Genomic DNA, 23,223 nt, shown 5'->3' on the forward strand with positions numbered 1-23,223 from the left:
TCACATCCAGGCTCAGGAGTGTCTCCTGTGGTCAGGCTGATTTAAGATTGGAGATGGTGGTGGAAACTCTGCCCGCATAGGGCTGGGCTGAAAGTTTTTGAAAGAAGCAGACACAAACACACTTCATGCATCGTGATGAGCACGATGAAGGGCACAAACAAGGTGCTGTGGTGGAGTGTTTCTGGGCAGAAGGCTTCCATGGAGAGATACATGTGAGCCCGGCCCTTCCAGCGTGCAGCCCAAGCTGTGTAGCTGCTGACCTCAGGAACCCCACTGCTCTGAGCAAGGGCAGCAGCTTCCTCAGAGGAGGAACTAAAGGTAGGTGGTCCAGGCCCTGGACTCACAAAGACAGAAAACTTCCTACAGACTGGACTCTCCCACCTAGAATTTGCCTAGAGGTGCACTTCCTCCTGTAGCACTTTCTTGAATGTGATGCATATTGAGGAGGGAAAGCAAACTCGAAGCCTGTCTCTATACAAAGACATGTCTCTGCAGAGCCATGTGGCTGTCTGCTTTCCTGGGAAGCCCCAACCCAGAGTCCTATGAAGAAGAGGTGTCAAGCTCTTCCTCTCCCCTCCACTTACCAGAGTGTTTTCTGGAACCCCCAGAACCACATCATGCAGCATGGCTCCACTGCCGAAGTGCTGGGCTATGGACAGGCCACTCAGGCAGTAGCATGTGTGGTAGAAGTCCCGTGATCTGCAAAGACAGCAAAGCTCTGAGCAGGTGCTCTTCTGCTCCCCAAGTCACACCAGCACAGCCTCCAACCATAGACTCATAACCATTATACTATCTCTCAGGCTGTTACTCTCATTTCAGAGAAGGCTTCCTCTAGCTGTCCTCCTGAAGGGCTCTCTAGGGTAGCATCTGTACTAAATTACAACTTTTCTTTAAAAACAAAACAAAAAACATCAAGATGTCTAGCAATGGATCAAATGCTTCCTGCTAAATGAGGCAGGAGCAGCCTTCAGCTGGGTCTTGCCCTGGGAGCTGGCAGCAGCAGAGGCGTGCGTGTGTGCACGTGCACGGGCACAAACAAGGGTAAGCAGTAAAGGGAAGAGGACTTAAGTGATGTCTCTCTTGTATGATGCCATACGAAGACAATTAATCTAACAGTTGTGATTTATAGTCTCTGCAATATCCATTGGTTTGAAAATCCTGCACCCTGTTCTATTTAAATCAGATTGTCATTAAAAAGAGGAAAGAGAAGCTACCAACCAGCAAAATGTTTACCTGAGTTCATGTAGACAGCACGACAAGCTGAGCACTGGAGGTGCCAGGAATGGGGTGTTTGCTCCACACCACACCAGCATTAAGCGGCTGGGTGGACTGAGACACTCTGGCTTTTAAAAGCACCTGGGTAGGTCTGAGATGTACACCCCCCTCTCCCTCTTCCCAGACCCCAGAGAGGGCACTCACTTGCCAGGTTTGTCCAGAAGCCCCCCAGCGGGGCACTGGCAGCACATGAGAATGTACTCCTGCAGGGCCTGCTGATGAAACATCCAGTGGCTCAGGCTGAGGGCAGGGTCACCTGGTGAAAGGCAAAGGGTCCGTGTGGGTCTTGGCCTGCTGGGAGTCCAGCTGACCATCAGTGGTGTCTTTGTAGTTACTACCCAATGGGGACAGCCAAGCTTTCACCTCTTCTTCCACCCCTTGAACTAATTATGAAAATCACATTCTTGGTATATTTAGTATCTTCATCCATGTCCAGTGACATGTTCTTTCTGGCAAGTTTTTTTTTTTTTTTAAGAAAGATTTATGAGGCTGGGTGGTGGCACACATGCCGCCTACTATCATGAAGACCCAGGTTCATGTCTCTGCAGGGGGACGCTTCATGAACAGTGGAGCAGTGCTACAGGTTTTCTCCTTGCCTGTTTCTCCGCCTGTGTGTCTTTTACCCTCAGTCAAAAACAGAAGAAAAGGGAGGTGCGGAATGGCCACACAAGTAGTAAACCCCAGTGATAATCCTAGTGGCAAACAAACACACATGCACACATACATTTAGGGCTGGGGAGATAGCATGATTCTGCAAAAGACTTCAATGCTTGAGGCTCTGGGGTCTCAGGTTCGGTCTATCTGTCTCTCTCTATATATATATGAATAAATGCTGGGGAGATAGAATTCATATCATATTTATTTATTTATTGTCATCAGGATTATCGCTGGGGCTTGGTGTCAGCACTATGAGTCCACTGCTCCCAGTGGCCTTTTTTTTCTTTCTATTTCTTATTTGATAGGACAGAGAGGAATTCAAAGAGGATGGGGAGATATTGAGGGAGAGAGATAAACATCTGCAGATTTGCTTCACCATTTGTGAAACGTCCCCGCTGCAGATGGGGAGTAGGGCTCAAACTTGGGTCCTTGTGCATGATAATGTGTTCTCAATAAACTGCATCACTGCCTGGCTTGACCTCTCCCTATGCATTTTCCTACAGTATCAGGTGGGGGTAGATAGCATAGTGGTTATGCAAAAGAGATTCTCCTGCCTGAGGCTCCAAAGGAGCTGTTCTTTTTTTTTGGGGGGGAAGTTTTTTAAATTTTTTTTTTTATTTTTAAGAAAGGAGACATTAACAAAACCCTAGGGTAGGAGGGGTACAACTCCACACAATTCCCGCCGCCCAATCTCCATATCCTATCCCCTCCCCAATAGCTTTCCCATTCTCTATCCCTCTGGGAGCATGGACCCAGGGTCGTTGTGGGTTGCAGAAGGTGGAAGGTCTGGCTTCTGTAATTGCTTCCCTGCTGAACATGGGCGTTCTAATGTTGTATTTCATGCTTTTCATTTAGCACAGTAAGTATAAGCATTTATTCTGCTACATGTATGTATTTCACATGCTGTAATCACATTACTGATTCTTTTCCCTTTGTAATGTGTTCTTTCAAAAAGTATACTTAATTCCAGCCATGACATCATCTCCCCAGACAATAACTTGGATCCACCTGCATATCAGATTTCAGGCTCAGGGGAAAAAAAAGAAGAAGAAAAAAAAAAAACTAGTACAGCGACACGCCCTTTGGAATATAACTAAAATATGCCCACTAGCTATGTACAAAATGGAGGACCCACCAACTCTTCATCTGCACTATTCTAGCCTTCAGATTCATGATTGGTCAACCATTTTTTTTGGCTTTGTATGTTAACTCTCTTTTCAGCCACCGGGTTCCAGATGCTAGCATGATGCCAACCAGACTTCCCTGGACAGACAACCCCACCAATATGTCCTGGAGCTCTGCTTTCCCAGAGCCCTTCCCCACTAGGGAAAGAGAGGGACAGGCTGGGAATATGGATCAACCTGTCAGTGCCCATGTTCAGCAGGAAAGCAATTACAAAAGCCAGACCTTCCACCTTCTGCATCCCACAATGACCTTGGGTCCATACTCCCAGAGGGATAAAGAATAGGAAAGCTATCAGGGGATGGGATGGGATACAGAGATCTGGTGGTGGGAATTGTGTGGAGTTGTACCCCTCTGATCCTATGGTTTTGTCAATGTTTCCTTTTTATAAATAAAAAATAATAATAAAAGAAAAAAGTATACTTAATAGTTTAAGGAATTTTTTAGGGGCTGGGTGGTGGTGTACCTGGTTAAGTGCATGCTACAATGTGCAAGGACACGCAAAGCGCAAGGGACAGAATAAGGATCCCAGTTTGAGCCCCCAGCTCCCCACCTGCAGGGGCGTCGCTTCACAGGCAGTGAAGCAGGTCTGCAGGTATCTATTTTTCTCTTCCCCTCTGTCTTCCCCTCCTCTCTAGATTTCTCTTTGTCCTATCCAACCACAATAGTAACAACTATAACAAGCACAACAACAAGGGCACCAAAATGGGGAAAATGGCCTCCAGGAGCAGTGGATTCATAGTACAGGCACCGAGCCCCAGTGATAACCCTGGAGGCAAAAAATTAAAATAAAATAAAATAAACAATGCGCAAGGACCCAGGTTTGAGCCCCCAGTCCCCACTTGCAGGGAAAAAGCTTTGGGAGTGGTGAAGCAGGGGGTTGCAGGTGTCTCTCTGTCTCTCTCCCTCTCTATCTCTTCCTATCAACTTCTGGTTGTTTCTACCCAATAAATAAATAAAGAAAATGCCTCCCAAATTTTTTTTAAAAGAAAGGCCTGTTTTTTTCTTTAAAAGAGGCATTTTAGAGTGTTATGAAAATTATAAAATTGATTATTATGATAGCCACCACAACTCTGTACATACATTAAAAAATACTAAACTTAATTTAAATGAGTGAGATATACAGTAGATGATGTATATCTCAATAAAAGTGATTTTAAAATCATATTTATTGAATTTTAGGAAGACTACATTAAACATCTGTACAAAATATACCTTCATTTCTTTTCTTTCTTTTTTACCTCCAGGGTTATCGCTGGGGCTTGGTGCCTGAATTACAAATCCACTGCTTCTGTGGCCATGCCATCTTTTCAAATTTTTTCTCTTTTTTTTTTTTGGATATGACAGAGAGAAACTGAGAAAGGGGAGGGGAAGATAAAGAGAGAATGAGAAAGATAAGACACCTTTTGTGAAGTGACTCCCCTGCAAGTGGGGAGCCGGGGCTTGAACTGGGATCTTTGTACAGGTCCTCAAACTCCGTACTATGTGCACCTAACCTGGTGCGCACTGCCTGACCCCCCCCCCTTTATTTCTTTTCCATCAATAAATGAAGTTATTTTAAAGGTAATTGATAAGCTCTTACTAAAATTGATGTCTGGAAAAGAAAACTTGATGCTTATTATCTCCTATATTACTAAAGCCTAACCTGGAGTCCATAAACTGGACAAGGAACATTCAGAGAACTTGAATTTTATACTCCATCACACATAATTATAGTAAGAGTTATGATTAGAGGTTGATAGCTGCACTAGAATCATTAGCCTTTTAAAATTTTTTAAATTTTTGTTTATAAGATGAAAATATTGACAAGGCCATAGGATAAGAGGGGTACAATTTCACACAATTCCCACCACCAGAACTCTGTATCCTATCCCCTCCCTTAAAAGCTTTCCTATTCTCTATCCCTCTGGGAGTATGGACCCAGGATTGTTATGGGTAACCTTTTAAAGTTTTTACACCTCTCCCTTAAATTACAGAGCCCCATCATAATGAGTTTGTAAATTTCAAAGGTCCCCTTGATTTTTCTATTTTTAGAAAAATAGAGTCTGCCAGAAATCTAAAGAAAGGGGGGATACAGAGATGGGGGGGAGAGTGAGAGAGAGAGAGAGAGAGAGAGACACCTACAGCACTGCTTCACTACTCTTGAAGCTTCCCTTCTGCAGGTGGGGACTAGGGGCTCAGACCCTGGTCCTTGCACATTACAACATGTGCACTCAACCAGGTGCACCACCACCCTTAAGGGTCCCTTTTATTTAAGAAATTAAAACTCTTTCCAAGCAATAACAAGCAGGTGCAGCCACATGTGGCTCAGCTTCACAGGGAGACAAATACAGGCCTGGGGTTACGTCCCAAGGAACATGCAAGAAACTAGTAACTATCAAATCCAAATGGAAACTCACAGGCCTGCCGCTTTATGTTTGCTCTAGAACAACAAAATGTTTGCTATGTTTAAGATGATAATAATTCTCTCATCTAATCAAACACCATCTTCAGTAAGCACACACTAGTGACTCTATGGCTCTATGGGCAATCACTTGCCATCTTAGACCAGCCAGGGCTCTTGTGCTGCTGTGCCAGGCCCTTGTTATCTTTGTTGGCAAGGCGGCCATCACCTTGAAAAATGTATTTGCTCATCTACTAAAATGAAAGTAGTAGTAAAAAAAAAAAAAAAAGTAGTAGTGCACATGATAATATTTTTAAAAGCAGACTAGAGCTCAGAAGGATATGTCTATGTGTGTTATTATTTTTTTTCCAGAGCCAGGGCTTCATTTATGAACAGTCTCTGGGCCATTTTTTCCCCCATTCAGACAGAGTGGAGACAGAGACATCACAGCACAAAACCTTCCTCTAATGCCATAGCACCTCACATGTGGTACCCCAGGCCACATACATGGCAAGGTGGGTGTACTACATAGTGAACTCTCTCTCCTGCCCAGGATATAAAATTTTACAATAAGGCTCATTCTATTTCCTACTCTTCTCCCAGATACCCACTGTTAAAGTTCTGTGTATACTTCCAGGAAACACTGGTGGCTGGCAGTCTGTGGACACACCGACTGCTCCAGTGTGGCCTCGTATGCTTCATATTGGATCCTGTAGTTTTTCCTGTCAGCCTAGTGTGTATAGCTATTGTAAAAGAGATTATAATTTATTTCTCTGCTAGCCTTCTGATGGACAGTTGGATTGTTAGCTACTAAAACTCCACTCTAAAATATGCCCTTCAACAAGGGCACCAAAAGGGAATAAATAAATAAATAAATCTTTAAAAAAATCTTTAGGGAGTTGGGCAGTAGCGCAGCGGGTTAAGCGAAGATGGCACAAAGCTCAAGGACCTGCGAAGGATCCTGGTTCTAGCCCCCAGCTCCCCACCTACAGGGGAGTCACTTCACAGGCGGTGAAGCAGGTCTGCAGGTGTCTGTCTTTCTCTCCCTCTCTCTGTCTTCTTTCTCCTCCTCTCTCCATTTCTCTCTGTCCTATCCAACAATGACACCAATAACAACAACAATAATAGCTAAAACAACAAGGGCAACAAAAGGGTAAATAAATACATATTTTAAAAAATCTTTAATATATATATATATATCTTTTGCTAATATCTCTGTGGATAAATTCTTGGCAGTGGACTTGCTGGAACAAGGTCCTTCATTTCCTTCCTTCCTACCTATCTACCTACCAACCTACCTTCTTTACTTTGATAGAACAGAGAAATTGAGAGTGGAAGAGGAGATATATAGATATAGATAGACAGGTACCCTGCAGCACTGCTTCATCAAGTGGATATCGGTGACTTGAACAGGGTTCCTTATGCAAGGTAGCATGTGCTCTGCTGGATGTGTCACTGCCCAGCCCTGCTGGGTTCTAATAATTTAAACAGCTGTGTCTAAACCATCCTTCAAAAAATAATGTACCGGGAGTCGGGCTGTAGCGCAGTGGGTTAAGCGCAGGTGGCGCAAAGCACAAGGACCGGCATAAGGATCCTGGTTCGAACCCCGGCTCCCCACCTGCAGGGAAGTCGCTTCACAGGCGGTGAAGCAGGTCTGCAGGTGTCTATCTTTCTCTCTCCCTCTCTGTTTTCCCCTCCTCTCTCTGTTTCTCTCTGTCCTATCCAACAACGACGACAATAATAACTACAACAATAAAACAACAAGGGCAACAAAAGGGAATAAATAAATAAAATAAAATATTTTAAAAAATAATAAAATAATGTACCTATTTTCATCCCTGCTAATACCATAACAGTGCCTATTTCATCCACATTCTCCCCAGTAGAGGGTATTATATTTCTGTTTGTTTGTTTGAAGATATTAAACTTCTAATCTCTGCCAGTCTGATAGTAAAAAGTATATATGACCCATTGTTTTTGTTTGTAATTCTCTACCATGTTTTCATGGGATTCGTGGTCATTTGCAGTGGTTACAGTAAGGCTGCTACCCTTGCAGTGGCAAGCAGGTATTACCAAGCAAGTCATTTAGCCTCACTGTACTTTTTCCCCACATCAGTTAAGTAGGGATAACAAAGGTAACCAATTTATAGGGATATTCTGGGCATCATGTAAGAAAAGGTACAAGACATATTCAGTACAGGCTTTGGCTTAAGGTAAGTACTTAATTATGACTCAATTGCCAGTAAGTTGTAGTAGAGATTGTAATAATAGTAGTTGTTCTTCTCTGTCTATTCAGAACCTTTGTATAGTTTTCAATTGTTCAACTATTTCTTACTTATTAGTAAAAAGCTTTTAAAATAATTACTTCTCCAGCAGGGGTAGATAACATAATGGTTATGCAAAGAGACTCATGCCTGAGGTTCCAAAGTCCCAAGTCCAACCCCCCCACCCCCATCCCCCACGCAGCACCATAAACCAGATCTGAGTTGTGCTCTGGTTAAAAATATATATTTCTCATTGTCTAGGAAGTGGTATGCTTGATACAATGTTGGACTCTCAAGCATATGCCCCAGCATCACATGTAATGCTGTTTCTCTTTCACTGTCTTTCTCTCTCCCACCTGTCATTAATAAAATACATTTTTCTTTTTTTTTTTTTCTTTTTCTTTTTTTCCTTCTCCAGGGTTATTGCTGGGCTCGGTGCCTGCACCATGAATCCACCGCTCCTGGAGGCCATTTTTTCCCCCTTTTGTTGCCCTTTTGTAGCTTCGTTGTGGTCATTATTATTGCCCTTGTTGATGCAATTCGTTGTTGGATAGGACAGAGAGAAATGGAGAGAGGAGGGGAAGACAGAGAAGGGGAGAGAAAGATAGACACCTGCAGACAAGCTTCACCGCCTGTGAAGCGACTCCCCTGCAGGTGGGGAGCCGGGGGCTCGAACCGGGATCCTTACGCCGGTCCCTGCGCTTTGCGCCACATGCGCTTAACCCACTGCGCCACCGCCCAACCCCCCAATAAAATACATTTTTCAATTACTCCAAGAAGGGTCCATCATCTGTCACAAATGCTATTTGTTCTGTTTATAGAATGTCTCTTCTATTATTACTTTTATTGTTTTTCTTTATGCAAGAAGAACATGTTAATTTCAGAAAATACCAACCAGCCAAGGGGCCGAGGTAGTGGTGCACTCAGTGGAGTGCACATGTTATAGAACACGAAAGGACCCCGGTTCAAGTCCCCAGCATCACCTACAAAGGGAAAGCTTCATGAGCAGCAAAGCAGTGCTGCAGGTGTCTCTCTTTCTCCCTTTCTTCCTTCTCTATCAATTTCTCTGTAAATAAATAAATACTAAAAAAGAAAAGTTAAAGCACCCTTGATAATTGCCATGTACTTTCTATTGATACTAATTTTTGGAGTCAAGTCTTCACTTAAAACAAACCAAATATGATGGGATGAGACCTCAAATAAATCCCTCTCTCCATTGTTACCGGTCATTCCTATCAGGAACAACACAATAGACCCCTTTGTGGGCCCCCATAGGACCTTGCCCTCAACTTGGATCAACAACAGTAGAGAATGTTCCATCTTCCGAATGGAGGCTGGACAATATACTCTATCCTATACCTGAGGAAGATGGGTCCTGATACTGGGGCAGCTTGGAACATTCCTACTTATGATCACGGAATGTGAGCTCAGATCTAAAGGGATGCAGAGGTCACGGAGGCTCCTAAGCTGAATATGGGCCCAAGATCACATCAAATCGATGGGGTTTACAGTAAACAGTATTTATAAACCTTTCCCATATTTGGGAGCTACTCTCTTCCCTGATCCAGCTTTCTGGTCCTTCCACCAGCCATGACATCACCTCCCCGGACAATAATTAGGATCCACCTGAATATCATATTTCAGGCTCAGGCAAAAAATAAACAAACAAACAAACAAAACACCCAACACTTGTATAGCCACAGGCCCTTTGGAATATAACTAAAATATGCCTACTAGCTATCTACAAAATGGAAGGGCCCCCAACTCTTCATCTGCACTATTCCAGCCTTTAGGTCCATGATTGGTCAACAATTTGTTTGGCTTTGTATGTTAACTCTATTTTCAACCACCAGGTTCCAGATGCTAGCATGATGCTGACCAGACCTCCCTGGACAGACAACCCCACCAATGTGTTTTGGAGACACAGAGCCCTTCCATACTAGGGAAAAAGAGAGACAGGCTGGGAGTATGGATTGACCTGTTCAACACCCATGTTCAGTGGGGAAGCAATTACAGAAGCCAGACCTTCCACCTTCTGCACCCCACAATGACCCTGGGTCCATACTCCCAGAGGGATAAAGAATAAGAAAGCTATCAAGGGAGGGGATGGGATACGGAGTTCTGGTGATGGGAACCACGTGAAGTTGTACCCCTCTTATCCTATGGTTTAGTCAATGTTTCCTTTTTATAAAAAAAAAAAAAATGCAACCCTGGGACCTGGCAGTGGCATACCCTGTAGAGCACACACGTTACCACACATACGGACTAGGGTTCAAGCCCCTGGTCCCCAACTGCAGGAAGGAAGTTTCATGAGTTGTGAAGCAGTGCTGCAAGTGTCTATTTCCCTCCTATTGCTTAATTTTTCTGTCTTATCAAAATAAATAAGAAAAAATGGCTACCAGGAGCAGAGTGGTGGATTCGTTGTGCATAGAGCTCCTTTTCCATAGACAATGAAATTGTATGCAAATTGAAACCTAACTTTAATCATAATACACACACATAGTAATTACATTTATTTCTTATTATTTATGGTAGAGCAAGGTCCTCATGTATGTGTGATTTTACCTCTCTGGACCACTTTCTCTCTCTCTTAACTTGCATTGCTCAGCTCTGGTTTATTGAACCTGGGAACTTTGGAGCCTCAGGCGTAACAGTCTCCTTGCATAACCATTATGCTATCAACCCCCACCCTGTTTATTATTTATTTCAGACATAGAGTGAAATTAAGAGGTGAGGGGGGTGGAGAGAGAGAGAGAGAACTGCAGCACCATTTTACCACTAGTGAAGTTACACCCTACAAGTGGGACCAGGGCTTGAACCTGGGTTCTTGTGCACTGGAATACACAACTCTCCACCACCTGGAGCTTTTTCCAGTGCCATCACCCCTTGCATGTTGTGCCAGGGCATAAACTTGGGTCACATGTAAAGCAGTGCAGACACCCTACTGAGTGAGCTATCCTCTCGTCCCACATGCATTATAAATATTGATCTACATTGTATCTACTTTTAACTAGAACTGCCAGCATTTTACCCACATTTAATATGCTTTTCTTCTTCTCAGACCCCTGCCTGGTTCAAGTCCACTTTTTGTTTTTGTTTTATTTTTAATTTTTTTCTTTTTTTTAATATTTATTTATTTTCCCTTTTGTTGCCCTTATTGTTTTTTATTGTTGTTGTAGTTATTGATGTTGTCATTGTTGGATAGGACAGAGAGAATTGGAGAGAGGAGGGTAAGACAGAGAGGGTGAGAGAAAGATAGACGTCTACAGACCTGCTTCACCGTCTGTGAAGTGACTCCCCTGCAGGTGGAGAGTCAGGGGCTTGAACTGGAATCCTTACGCTTTGCGCCATGTGTGCTTAACCCGCTGTGCTACCTACCGCCCGTCTCCCTATTTTTAATTTTTATTATCTTTATTTATTTACTGGATAAAGACAGTCAGAAACCAAGAGGGAAGAGAGAGACAGAAGAGAGACAGGGAGACACCTACAACACTGCTTCACCATTTGCAAAGCTTTCCCCCTGCAGGATGGGGGGATGGGGCTAGAACCTGGGTCCTTTGCACATTGTTTTCTTTTTTTCTTTCTTTTTTTAATCAGTTGAATTTTTTTTTCTTTTACTGGGGAATTAATGTTTTACAGTTGACAGTGAATATAATAGTTTGTACATGCAAGACATTTCTCACTTTTCCACACAACAATACAACCCCACTAAGTCCTCTGTCATCTTCCTTTGCACATTGTAATATGTGCATTCAACCAGCTGCGCCAGATGTGGCACTACCTGGCCTCCTCAAGTCCACTTTTTTTTCCCCTTTTGCTGACCTTGTTGTTTTTTATTATTGTTGTTACTGATGTTGTCGTTGTTGGATAGGACAGAGAGAAATGGAGAGAGGAGGGGAAGACAGAGAGGGGGAGAGAAAGACACCTGCAGACCTGCTTCACTGCCTGTGAAACGACTTCCCTGCAGGTGGGGAGCCGGGGGCTCTAATATACCACCTGACTTCCTAAGTTAATTTTTTAAGAACAGCAAAATTAACAGTCATGACATTTCATAAGGTTTATTGTCTAATTGAATTATCAGATAGTTAAGAAAATTGTTAGCATGGCCTTCTCAGGTCCAACCTGGCAGAAGTTCCTGGCAAAGAAGGAAAAAAGGAGGAAAGAGAAAGACAAAGGAAGAAAGAAAGGAAGGACTATGAAATCCAAAGAACAGCTTCACTAGGGTCAAGGCCTCTTAAGGCAAGAACCACCCCCCATCCCCCCACCCACACACACACACACACAGCAGGGCAGTTGTGACTTAGGTGTCCTACTGATTTCCTGGAAACACCCTGTTCTCACACAAAACAAGTGAGGATGATTCAGGGGTTAGCAGGTGGCCTGAGGTTGCAAAAGTTAACAAAGGAAGGCTCCCAGAACTTTTGCTCTGCTAACTCCTTCGGTTCTGTATTCTCTCTTGAAGCTCCACAGAAAGGAATACAGATCTCCCCACCCCAGAGGCTTGAGGGGAACAAACCTTAGGATTCTTCCATAAATGAAAAAATACAGCTTTTCTAATGGTGATAACTATCAAGATGGCCAAACATGGCAGGCCTTTTCTCCATGAGTTCCGGTTTTTCTGCCCTTATGCAACTGCCTTTCCTTTCACTGCTGCAACCACACGTGATGAGGGTTTTCAGTTTTGACAAGACCAGTTTGGAGCTCAGGGTTGGAAACTGTGGTTTCACACCCAGCTTTGGTGGCAGTGGCTGTGGGGCCTGAGACAGACTCCTGGCTCCTCCTGGCCATGATCAGAACGAAGCAGCTATGACCCTGAAGCCATATATAGGAATAAATCCAAGACTCCACATGTATGCTCTAAGGCAGGGGTGTCCACTGGGCATTGGGCAGACAGACTGACATTTCAACCCCAGTCAAGAAACATCCTGGCTTTATGGCTTGCAGTGAGAATAATCTTCCAGCCCGCTCCCAGCAGCTCCTGGGCTCACCTTGAGCATGCAGTGCACGATGGAGCAGTGGGAGGAGCCCCGCCTGCCAGAAGGAGTAGCAACCATCCACTAGCTTGTTGCAACGGCCCTGAAATCCACCTTCAAACCGCATCTGCCGGCTTGTCACCCATTGCTGAGAATGACACAGATACAGGAGAGGCAGTTAGTTTTAAGCTTAACACAGACACAAAACCAACAAGACAAGCGAGGCTTCTTGGCATTCAAGTTCTTGTTGCTTCTCTCTCTCTCTCTTCCCCGCCATAGACCTAGAGTGGAGCTTTGAGACCAACCCTCCCAAGGTAACCAATATGGATCTCTGCTCAAAACCTAACAGACCTAACTAACCACCTTCTCCTGGGTTCCAAATGAATTCTGGTGCCAGAGAATAAAGAAGTCAAGCTGACCTCTTAATAAACAAGGTTACCTGGGAAATTTAAGGCAAGACCACCTGTGACTCACTAACAGTCACTTTCCCTGCTCAGGGATGTTTACTGAAAGCAGTTAAGTAGAATTTTGTGCTCCATCTCATTAAAGGATCTCAAACTATTCTGACTTTTACTCGGTGCCTAAGGAAATGTACCTAGGGTTTTTCAGCAAGTGCCTAGTAGGGTCCTATCCTGTCTAGCCTCTCTCTTTCCAGGAGAACCTGGTTGACTGATAAAAGAAAATCTTTTACTTTGAACCTGCAAAGTGGCTTCTCAGTGTCACTCAGTGGTCACAGATGATAACCACCATTCTTCACTTATCTCTAATTTTTCTATGCACACTCTGCTACTAAGATCAAGATAGTCCTGGGTTTGACTCATAGGAATGAGCAGAACCAACTGGCCAGACAGATAAAGACCTTTCTATTTCCCTCCCCAGTCCAGCAAAGAAGTTCCAGTAATCACTTATGGGCTTAGAGAGCTGCCTTATCCAACCAAATGGGTATAGAAAAGGTATTTCAGGGGCCAGGCAATAGCACACCGGGATAAGTGCATATAGTACAAAGCACAAGGACCTGTGCAAGGATCCAGGTTCGAACCCTGGCTCTCCACCTGCAGGGGGGGGTCGCTTCACAAGTGGTGAAGCCAGTCTGCAGGTGTCTCTCTGTCTCTCTCCCTCTCTATCTTCCTCTCCCCTCTCAACTTCTTTCTGCCCTATCCAATAAAAAAAGAAGAGAGGAGAAAAGAAAAAAGAAAAGAAAAGTGGCCTCCAGGAGCACTGGATTCATAGTGAAGGTACCGAGCCACAGCAATAACCCTGGAGGCAAAAAAATAAAATAAAAGACAAATAAAAATTTATTTTTAGAAAAGGGCTAGAAAGACAGCATAATGGCTATGCAAAAGTCTTTCAGGCCTGAGGCTCCAGGTCCAATCTCAAGCAGCACCATAAACCAGAACTGAGCAGTGTTCTGATCTCTGTTTCTCAGGATCTTTCTCTCTAATTACTCTTTCTCATTAAAATAAAATACATAAAAAATTAAAGAAAAAAACCTTATAGCAATGGATCCTTGTCTAAAGCATGTGGAGGGGAGAGAATACCTTGGGTAAGAAGGATATGACACTTTTTGAACATCTACTATGTGCCGGACTGTTTTATATATGTTCTTGTTTTTAACCTGCAAAGAAAGTGTATGTCTACCTTATAGAGGAAAAAAAAAAACCTGAAGCTAAAACTGATAATTTTCCCAAAGCCATTATGACTAGAAAATAATAGAGTGGTCCGGTAGGTGGTGCAGTGGGTAAAGCACTAGGGTCCTGAGTTCAATGTATGAGGTCCTGAGTTTAATCCCTGGCAGAACATGTATGTACCAGAGTGCTATCTGGTTCTTTCTCTCTCTTCTTTCTCACTAATGAAAAAAATAAAATCTAAAAAAAAAAAAAGAAAACAATAGAGACACTGTTCAAATATGAAACACTATCATTATTGTAAAGGCTCTGTATTCTTATTTCTATATGGGAGAATGGGGCTTTTATGTCATGACTTGTTGGTGACCAGATTTTCAAATGCCTGACAAACTCTTAACTCTAGTGTATAAAGTTGGCCATTTAGGCATAAACTTTTAATCCCTTAAGAACTTTCAAAAATGTGGCCCTTCCAGAAGGTGGTACAATGAATGGCTAGATCACTGGACTTGCAAACATGAAATTCCACCAACACTGACACAGCATCACAAGTGCCAGAATGATGCTATCATTAATAATGATTTTTTTTTTAAATCCTACAATAAAGGATAAAAGCCCCCCCACACACACACACACACACTTGAAAAAAATAAAAAGAAAAACTTGAAGAGTGTATTGTAAAAGCCTTCCTAAGTATGTGGACAAAATTCAGCTAGTTATATTTCCCTGGAATATAATAGAAACACTCTCTTGTAAGTTCATAACAAGAAGTTCCACTATGGGAACGTGACATCTGATTTTGGGGCGAGGAGATGAACATTAATTGTAGCAGGTTTGCTTTGGGCTCATGGTCAAAGAACTAAGGCTCAAAGGCTGGGAGATGGTGCAGTGGATATTGTTGGATCTTCAGGCTTGAGGTCCTTAGTTTGATTCCCAGCAGCACAGATGCCAGAGTGATGTTCTTCCCCCCCCCCCATCCTCATTAATAAATATTTAGGGCCAGGGAGACAGCTTAATGGTTAAACAAATGACTTTCATGCCTGAGGCTCTGAGCTTCCAGCTTTAATCCCCAGTACTACCATAAACCAGAGCTGACTAGGGATTTGGTGGGGGAAAAAAAAAAATCTTAAGATTTTTCCTACAAGACACTTTCTCCTTGGTGGTTATACATACAGTAGTAGGCTTCCAATCACAGTCTATTTATTATGACTCCCTGAAGTTATTTCTCACTCAGTTCATTCTGAATATTGATTAGGAATTTAGAGTCCATATATAAACTTTTTAAAAAATATTTATTTACTCCCTTTTGTTGCCCTTGTTTTTTTTTTATTGTTGTAGTAGTTATTGTTGTCATCATTGTTGGATAGGACAGAGAGAAATGGAGAGAAGAGAGTAAGATAGAGAAGGGGAAGAAAGATTGACACCTGCAAATCTGAAGTGACTCCCCTGCAAGTGGGGAGCTAGGGGCTCAAACTGGGATCCTTATGCTGGTCCTTGCTACCAGCAATTAACCCGCTGCGCTACCGCCTGACTCCCCATATTAAATTCTTGGGTCACGTTCTCAATGCAATAATCTAGCTCTGCCAGGTCACTTCAATGAAGGTACTAAATATTCACAGAATGTGTTAGCTGATAAAAGTTTCAGTTCAGCAGCTAGGGAGGTAGCTCAGCAAGTAGAGCACAGGCCTGAGGCCCCAGCTTCAATCCTCAGTACTGCACACTCCCTCTCATAATATAAATAAATAGAATTTAAAAAGGAAAAAAAAAAGAATGAGCTCCACTTAAAAATGCCTCAAAACTCTTCTCGTGACTTCTATTATGAGATTCTTCTAAGACGCAATCTCAGATAATTCTAAAAAGCTACACTTTTCTTGGAAGTCTGAGGAAGGTTCTCCAACTTATACAGGCTATCTGAGGGACTCAAGAGGACCCTAGAGTTCTCCTAACATGGCATGTAGAAAGTCTGGAGCAGGAAGAAAGGAGTCAGACCAAGAATAGGGGCCAGGTGGTAGCACACCTGGTAGAGTGCATGTTATCATGAGCAAAGACCCACGTTCAAGTTTTGGGCCACACCTGCGGTAGTATGCGCATGTGTGTGTGTGGGGGGGGGCAGGGTGTCTCCTTCTCACTCCTTCTCTATGTCCTCTCCCTCTGTTTCTTTGTCTTTATTTAGGAAGAAAGAAAGGAAGGGGGCCAGGTGGTGGCACACCTGGTTAAGCACACATATTTCCAAGCGCAAGGACCCAGGTTTGAGCCCCTGCTCTGCACCTGCAGGAGGTCTGCTTCATGAGTGGTGAAGCAGGTCTGTAGATGTCTATCTTTTTCTCTCCCGCCATCTCCCTGTCCTCTCTCAATTTCTCTGTCCTACTGAAAAAAAAAAAACAAACAAACTCCAGGGGGAGGAGTGGATCTGTAGACCCACTGCTAGTGGGTCACCTAGGAGGCAAAAAAAAGGAAGAAAAAAAGGAAAAGAAAGAGAAAGGAAGGCTGGGAGTATGGATTGACCTATCAACACCCATGTTCAGCGGGGAAGCAATTAGAGAAGCCAGACCTTCCACCTTCTGCACCCCACAATGATCTTGGGTCCATACTCCCAGAGAGTTAAAGAACAGGAAAGCTATCAGGGGGGGATGGGATATGGAGGTCTGGTGGTAGGAATTCTGAGAAGTTGTATCCCTCTTATCCTATAGTTTTGTCAGTGTTTCCTTTTTTTAATATTTTATTTTTTGAGAAAGATAGGAGGAGAGAAAGAACCAGACGTCACTCTGGTACATGTGCTGCCGGGGATTGAACTCAGAACCTCAATGCTTGCGAGTCCAATGCTTTATCCACTGTGCCACCTCCCGGACCACTACTGTTTCCTTTTTATAAATAAAAAATTTTAAAAAAAAAGAAAGAGAAAGGAAGAAAGAAAGAAAGAAAGAAAGGAAGGAAGGAAGGAAGGAAGGAAGGAAGGAAGGAAGGAAGGAAGAATGAATGGTGGGAGCAATGGCTGCCGGGGGCAGTGGGTTCATCCTGTAGGCACCAAGCCCCAATAATAAACCTGGTGGCAAAAAAACAGACTAAGAGCAGATAGTCACTTCCTTCACAACTATATTTAAACTTTTGTCCTAGGACTTGCATTTTTGAACTAAGCCAGGAACCTTGTTAATCATTTTCCACAGAAGCCTTCCCTGATGCCTGTGTGTCTGAGCAGTCACATCACCTGGGGCCTGAGAGGAGGTCCGATCAGCACTTACTAATAAGCTCTTCAAGTTCAAGGAGCATTCCTTCTTGAGGATGACCAGCGCAGCCAGGCCACAGAAAGTGTAGCCACCGTGGGCTTCCATCCCTGGCACTCCTCCAATTCCACCTTCCCAATTCTGACACCTAGGAGGAGATTGAGTAAAGGAAACCGAGTGGTTACTGCCAACCACTGGGTGAACAGTTGAGTGGCTGGGCAGGGCAAGACCAGCTGGGGTGGCAAAGAATAAGTTTACTAAAGCATAAACCATCACAGCTATGAACAGGATGATGATGGCTAATGAATTTTTGGAGAAGCCTTTTCCTGGGGCAGGGGTAGATAGCATAATGGTTATGCAAAAAGACTCTCACACTTGAGGTTCCACAGTCCCAGGTTCAATCCCCCCACGCCACCATATGCCAGAGTTGAGCAGTGCTCTGGTAATAATAAAATAATAATAATAATAATAATAATGCTGCCTTCTCCCAAAACATAAACACAAAATTAAAATCCCTAGAAAGTTTATTTATGTAACAGATATACTGTAAATTAAATGTTTACTTTTTAGGAAAAAAAAAAGCTATAAAATTACACACACAGGGCTGGTCAGATAGCTCACCTAGGAGTGTGTCTGCTTTCCCATGTGTGAGACCCAGCACGGTGTCCAGAGACTCCTATCTGGTTCATGTACATACCAAAGCAAGAATCCTATTTAATGAGCTCTCTGGCCTCCAAAGCACTGGGGAGAAGCCTCAGTGCTGTAATGACTATCTCTTTCTACCTCTGTTTCTGTCTCTATCTGAAAAAACTGGCCTGAAGCAATGAGTCCTAGTGATGATCAAAAAAGAAAAAAAATTACTGTATGGTAATCATCGGGTTAAATCAAAACTGAAAGGGCTGGTTTACCATGAGTAAGGACCAGGTTACCTCAAGTCCCCGGTTCCCACCCACAGAGAGGGAAACTTAATGACTGGTGGAGCACTGCTGTAGGTACCACCTTCTTTCAGTCTCTCCCTCTCTGTATCTGTTTCTCATCCTCTACAAGTGAAGAGGGGGAAAAAAAAGGTCACTGTGAATAGTGAAGTTCTGTTTTGTAGGCACCAAGCCCCAGTAATAACTCTAGTAGCAAAAACCAAACCAAAACAAGGGGGTGAGGAGAAGAGGAGAGGCGGGGGAGATGTGTCAACAGTTCACATGGATGTATGTTTGCCTTGCCATGTGCTTGAGCCAGGTTTGAGCCCAGCCCCTAGCACACTGGAGGAAGCTTCAGTCATGTGTATCTTTCCTTCTGTGTTTTTTTTTAATTTTTATTATCTTTATTTATTTATTGGATAGAGACAGCCAGAAATCTAGAGGAAGGGGGTGACAGAGAGGGAGAGAGACAGAGAGACATCTGCAGTCCTGTTTCACTACCTGCAAAGCTTTCCCCTGCAGGTGGGGACCGGGGCCTTGAACACAGGTCCTTGAGCACTATAACATGTGCGCTCAACCAGGTGTGCCACCACGCAACCCTTTAAAAAATATTTATTTATTTATTTATTTATCCCCTATTCTCTTTTGTTGCCCTTGTTGTTTTATTGTTGTAGTTATTATTGTTGTTGTTGATGATGTCGTCATTGGATAAGACACAGAGAAATGGAGAGAGGAGGGGAAGACAGCAGGGAAGAGAAAGACAGACACCTACAGACCTACTTCACCTCTTGTGAAGCGACTCCCCTGCAGGTGGGGAGCCAGGAGCTCAAACTGGGATCCTTACTCCAGTCCTTCTGCTTTGTGCCACCTGCGCTTAACTCGCTGCGCTACCACCGACTCCCCATTGTTTTGTTTTTAATAAATGATTTCACACTGGCTTACAAGATTCTAAGATTACAGGGTATAGTTCCACACCACATCCACCATCCAAGTTCTGTGCTTCCACTGTCCTAATGATAACCACCATAGTTCTCACAAAATGTTATCTACTTCTCTATCTGAAAAAAAAAAAGTTTTCTCAAAGTGACAACCAAACTAAATAAGTTAAATAAATATAATTAAAAATAATTGCTAAATCTTATTTTTGAGTATAAATCGACTGCTGATATTTTTCATCTTTTCTTTTTTCAAAAAGTATCTGAAGTATCCACAATGAATGTATATATATTACACTTTTGTAACTATTTAAAACAAGCCCTATTTTTAAAAATTTTAATTTACAATATATTAAAGTATTTATTAGTAGTACAATTACTATAATTTAGGATTGGGATAGCCATTGAGAACATTTTTCAGTTATTAAAATGTGTATGGGGAGCTGGGAAGTAGCATACTGGGTTAAGTGCACATAGTACGAAGCATAAGGACCAGCGCATAGATCCCGGTTCGAACCCCCAACTCCCCACCTGCAGGAGGGTCATTTTACAAGTGGTGAAGCAGGTCTGCAGGTGTCTTTCTCTCCCCCCCCCCCGTTCTTTTTCTCCTCTTTCAATTTCTCTCTGTCCTATACAACAATAAAAATGGAAAAAGATGTCCATCAGGAGCAGTGGAGTTATACTGCAGGCACTAAGCCCCAGCAATAACCCTGGATGAAAAAAAAAAAGTATAATCTCTCTTTTTTTTGGTGTGTGGTACCAGGGCCTGTACATACATGATTTCACCACTCTAGGTTGCTTTTCCATTCAGAAAGATGGAGAAACACCACAACATTAAAGCTTCCTATGTAATGTCAGGGCTGTATGCACCCTACCCAGTGAGTGCTCTCTCTGTGGGGCCAACTTCTTCATTCTTTTTATTTCATATATACACATATATCAGCACTGGAGTTTCCACCAGTGCCATGGCACTCCTATGTCATGCTGGGGCTCAAGCATAGGTTACCCACATGGCAGTACACATATACTGTCAGGTAAGCTATCTTCTGATCCCTAAATATGTATAATATTTGAACCAGCAGTATAGAGTCATGTCTAAGAGTTATTCCTACAAAATGAATATTACATGCAAGTCAAATTCTAAGAATGTTTACTGTAGGAGCTGGGTGGTGGTGCACCTAGGAGAGCATACATTCTACCATGCACGAGAACTCAGGTTCAAACCCTGGCCCCCACCTGCAGGGAGGAAGATTCATGAGCAGTGGAGCAGAACTGCAAGTCTCTTTCTCTCTCTCTAACATGTGCATTCAACCAGAAATGCCACTACCCAGTTCCTTCTCTCACTCCCCATTAAACAAAGAGAAAATAAATTTTTTAAATATTTTAATGAGATACACACGCAATGAGAGAGAGAGAGAGAAGCCAGAGCACTGCTTGGCTCTGGTTTACGGTGGTGCTCGGGATTAAACCTGGGACCGAGGAGTCTCAGGCATGAGAATCTTGTATAATCCCAATATACTATCTCCTTAGTCCCCCTCAATTTTTTTAAATTTCTTTCTCTTTCTTTCTTTCTTTTTTCTTTTTACTGTAGTCTCATGTATAAAAGCAAATTCCAGAAGCAATCCAGAAGCTCAGCAGTGGACACTGGTTACATAACTATGGTATAACATAGTACTACAGAATCATTTGAAATAATGTTCCTTAAAGATGGTCCAAATATATCACATGAAAAAAGTTACAAAATAATAATGTATTATATGATTTCATTTCCACAACTCTAGGAAGACATACACCAAAAAACAAATGACTGTCTCTTAGTGGTGGACTACAGGAGGCTCAGATTTCCTTATTTTTGCCTGTTAACAAAAGCATATTTTATCTTGTGAAATATTCTTTTCAGATATTTTCATACAGCAGTGGAGAACTTTACTCCAAACCATCTCCAAATCTGTACAGTCACATTGCCTGCAGGTGTGTTTTTCTTCCCATCCTGGCCAGAACTGCTTAGCTCTGGTTTATAGCTGTGCTGGGGATTGAACCTAGGATCTAGAAGCTTCGGTTGTGAAAGACTTTTTGTATAACCATCATGCTAGCTCCCCAGCCCTTGCCTCTTATTTTTACATGCATGGAAGCATATGATTCTCACTGTTCTATATTTTGTTAATTTTCATTACTTAGTAAAACCCTTCAGGAGTAGTGGCTAGGTGGTGCACAAGGACCCAGGCTCAAGCCCCTGGTCCCCACCTCCGGGGGGGAGCTTCCAAGTAGTGAAGCAGGGCTATAAGTTTCTCTCTGTGTCTCCCTATCTATCTCCTCCTCCCCTCTCGATTTCTCTGTCTCTACCCAGTACATTAATAAGTTAAAATTCTTTGGGAGCATTTTCTATCTAAATATAATAAGTTAAACAAAAGAGCCTGGTAAAATAAGAGGAAAGACATTTTAAAGAGGGGTAAACCCACAAGAGTAAAGAGAACAGGAGATGGCAAGATAAAATAGTTAAGGTTAGAAAATGAGTGAGAAAAGAAGTAACTGAGGTAACAGAATACAGAAACCTAAGCCAGTGCAGGAGGGGGAATGTGTTCAGTAATGGAGAAAGCTCAGCACGTTAGAGCACAGGATTTGTATTCCTGATGGTCCAGGTTCAATTCCCAGCACTGCCATAGGTCAGAGCTGAGCAGCACTCTGGTTCCTCTTTTCTTCTCTCTCAAATAAATCTTTAAAAAAAAAATTGGGGGGGGGGGGGAGTCGGGCGGTAACGCAGCGGGTTAAGCACACGTGGCACAAAATGTAAAGACAGGCTTAAGAATCCGGGTTTGAGCCCCCGGCTCCCCACCTGCAGAGGCGTCACTTCACAAATGGTGAAGCAGATCTGCAGGTGTCTATCTTTCTCTCCCCTCCTCTTCCATTCTTCTTCCCCATCTCTCTCCATTTCTTTCTGTCCTATCCAACAATGATGACATCAAGAGTAACAATAATAACTACAACAATAAAACAACAAAGGCAACAAAAAGGAAAATAAATAAATATTTAAAGAAAAAAAATTTTTTCCCAGAACTCTCCATCTCTAAGTGGAGACCTTGACCTTAGAGGAGGCAGCATTTATCCAATGTCATTCAATCTTAGGACTGCAACTCCACAAATGAAGCTGAATTTGCCAAGAAGTGTTTGGCTAGAAGGAAGGAAGGAAAGGAAGGAAGGCAGATATCATTTCAACTGACCTAGTTTTTTCTCCTTTCATTTTACAAAAAGTCATTTGAAAGCATTAATTAAAACTGATTACTGGGAGTTGGGCGATAGCGCAGCGGGTTAAGCGCATGTAGCGCCAAGCGCAAGGACCAGCATAAGGATCCCAGTTTGAGCCCCTGGCTCCCCACCTGCAGGGGAGTCGCTTCACTGGTGGTGAAAGCAGGTCTGCAGGTGTCTATCTTTCTCTCCCCCTCTCTGTCTTCCCCTCCTCTCTCCATTTCTCTCTGTCCTATCCAACAATGACAGCATCAATAATAACTACAACAACAATAAAAAAACAAGGACAAGAGGGAAAATAAATTAAACAAACAAAACTGATTACTGTAATTTAAAAAAAAAAAGTTGCCAGGGAATAGCTGAGTTGGTAGAGCCTGAGATTTGCATGCTTGAAGCTCCTGGTTCAATTCCCAATGCAGCATGTGCTAGAGAGATCTCTCTCCCTCTCCCTCTCATGAAATTATCTCTCTTACATAAAACTCTCTTATGTGATTTAAATAATAGAACAAATCTTTAAAAGTGAGATGTGTTTATATCAAGTTGATTTGGTGCAT

The 23,223-nt window shown here is 42.9% G+C and overlaps 1 protein-coding gene across 2 annotated transcripts in view; it reads right to left on the reverse strand.

Moving 5' to 3' along the window:
• The window catches only part of FNTB (farnesyltransferase, CAAX box, beta), an 89,083-nt gene that overhangs the window by 2,644 nt on the left and 63,216 nt on the right, over positions 1 to 23,223 (reverse strand). For both annotated transcript variants that reach the window (XM_007531722.3, XM_060174823.1), the window contains 4 exons: positions 17,596 to 17,725; positions 12,750 to 12,882; positions 1,420 to 1,531; positions 585 to 699 (listed from right to left, as the gene is read on the reverse strand). In XM_007531722.3, coding sequence (XP_007531784.1) covers positions 585 to 699; positions 1,420 to 1,531; positions 12,750 to 12,882; positions 17,596 to 17,725 — 490 coding nt within the window. The remainder of the gene's footprint in view (positions 1 to 584; positions 700 to 1,419; positions 1,532 to 12,749; positions 12,883 to 17,595; positions 17,726 to 23,223) is intronic.

This window comes from Erinaceus europaeus, chromosome 16 (genome assembly GCF_950295315.1).
Source record: "Erinaceus europaeus chromosome 16, mEriEur2.1, whole genome shotgun sequence".
In the NCBI taxonomy this organism is placed as follows: Eukaryota; Metazoa; Chordata; class Mammalia; order Eulipotyphla; family Erinaceidae; genus Erinaceus; species Erinaceus europaeus.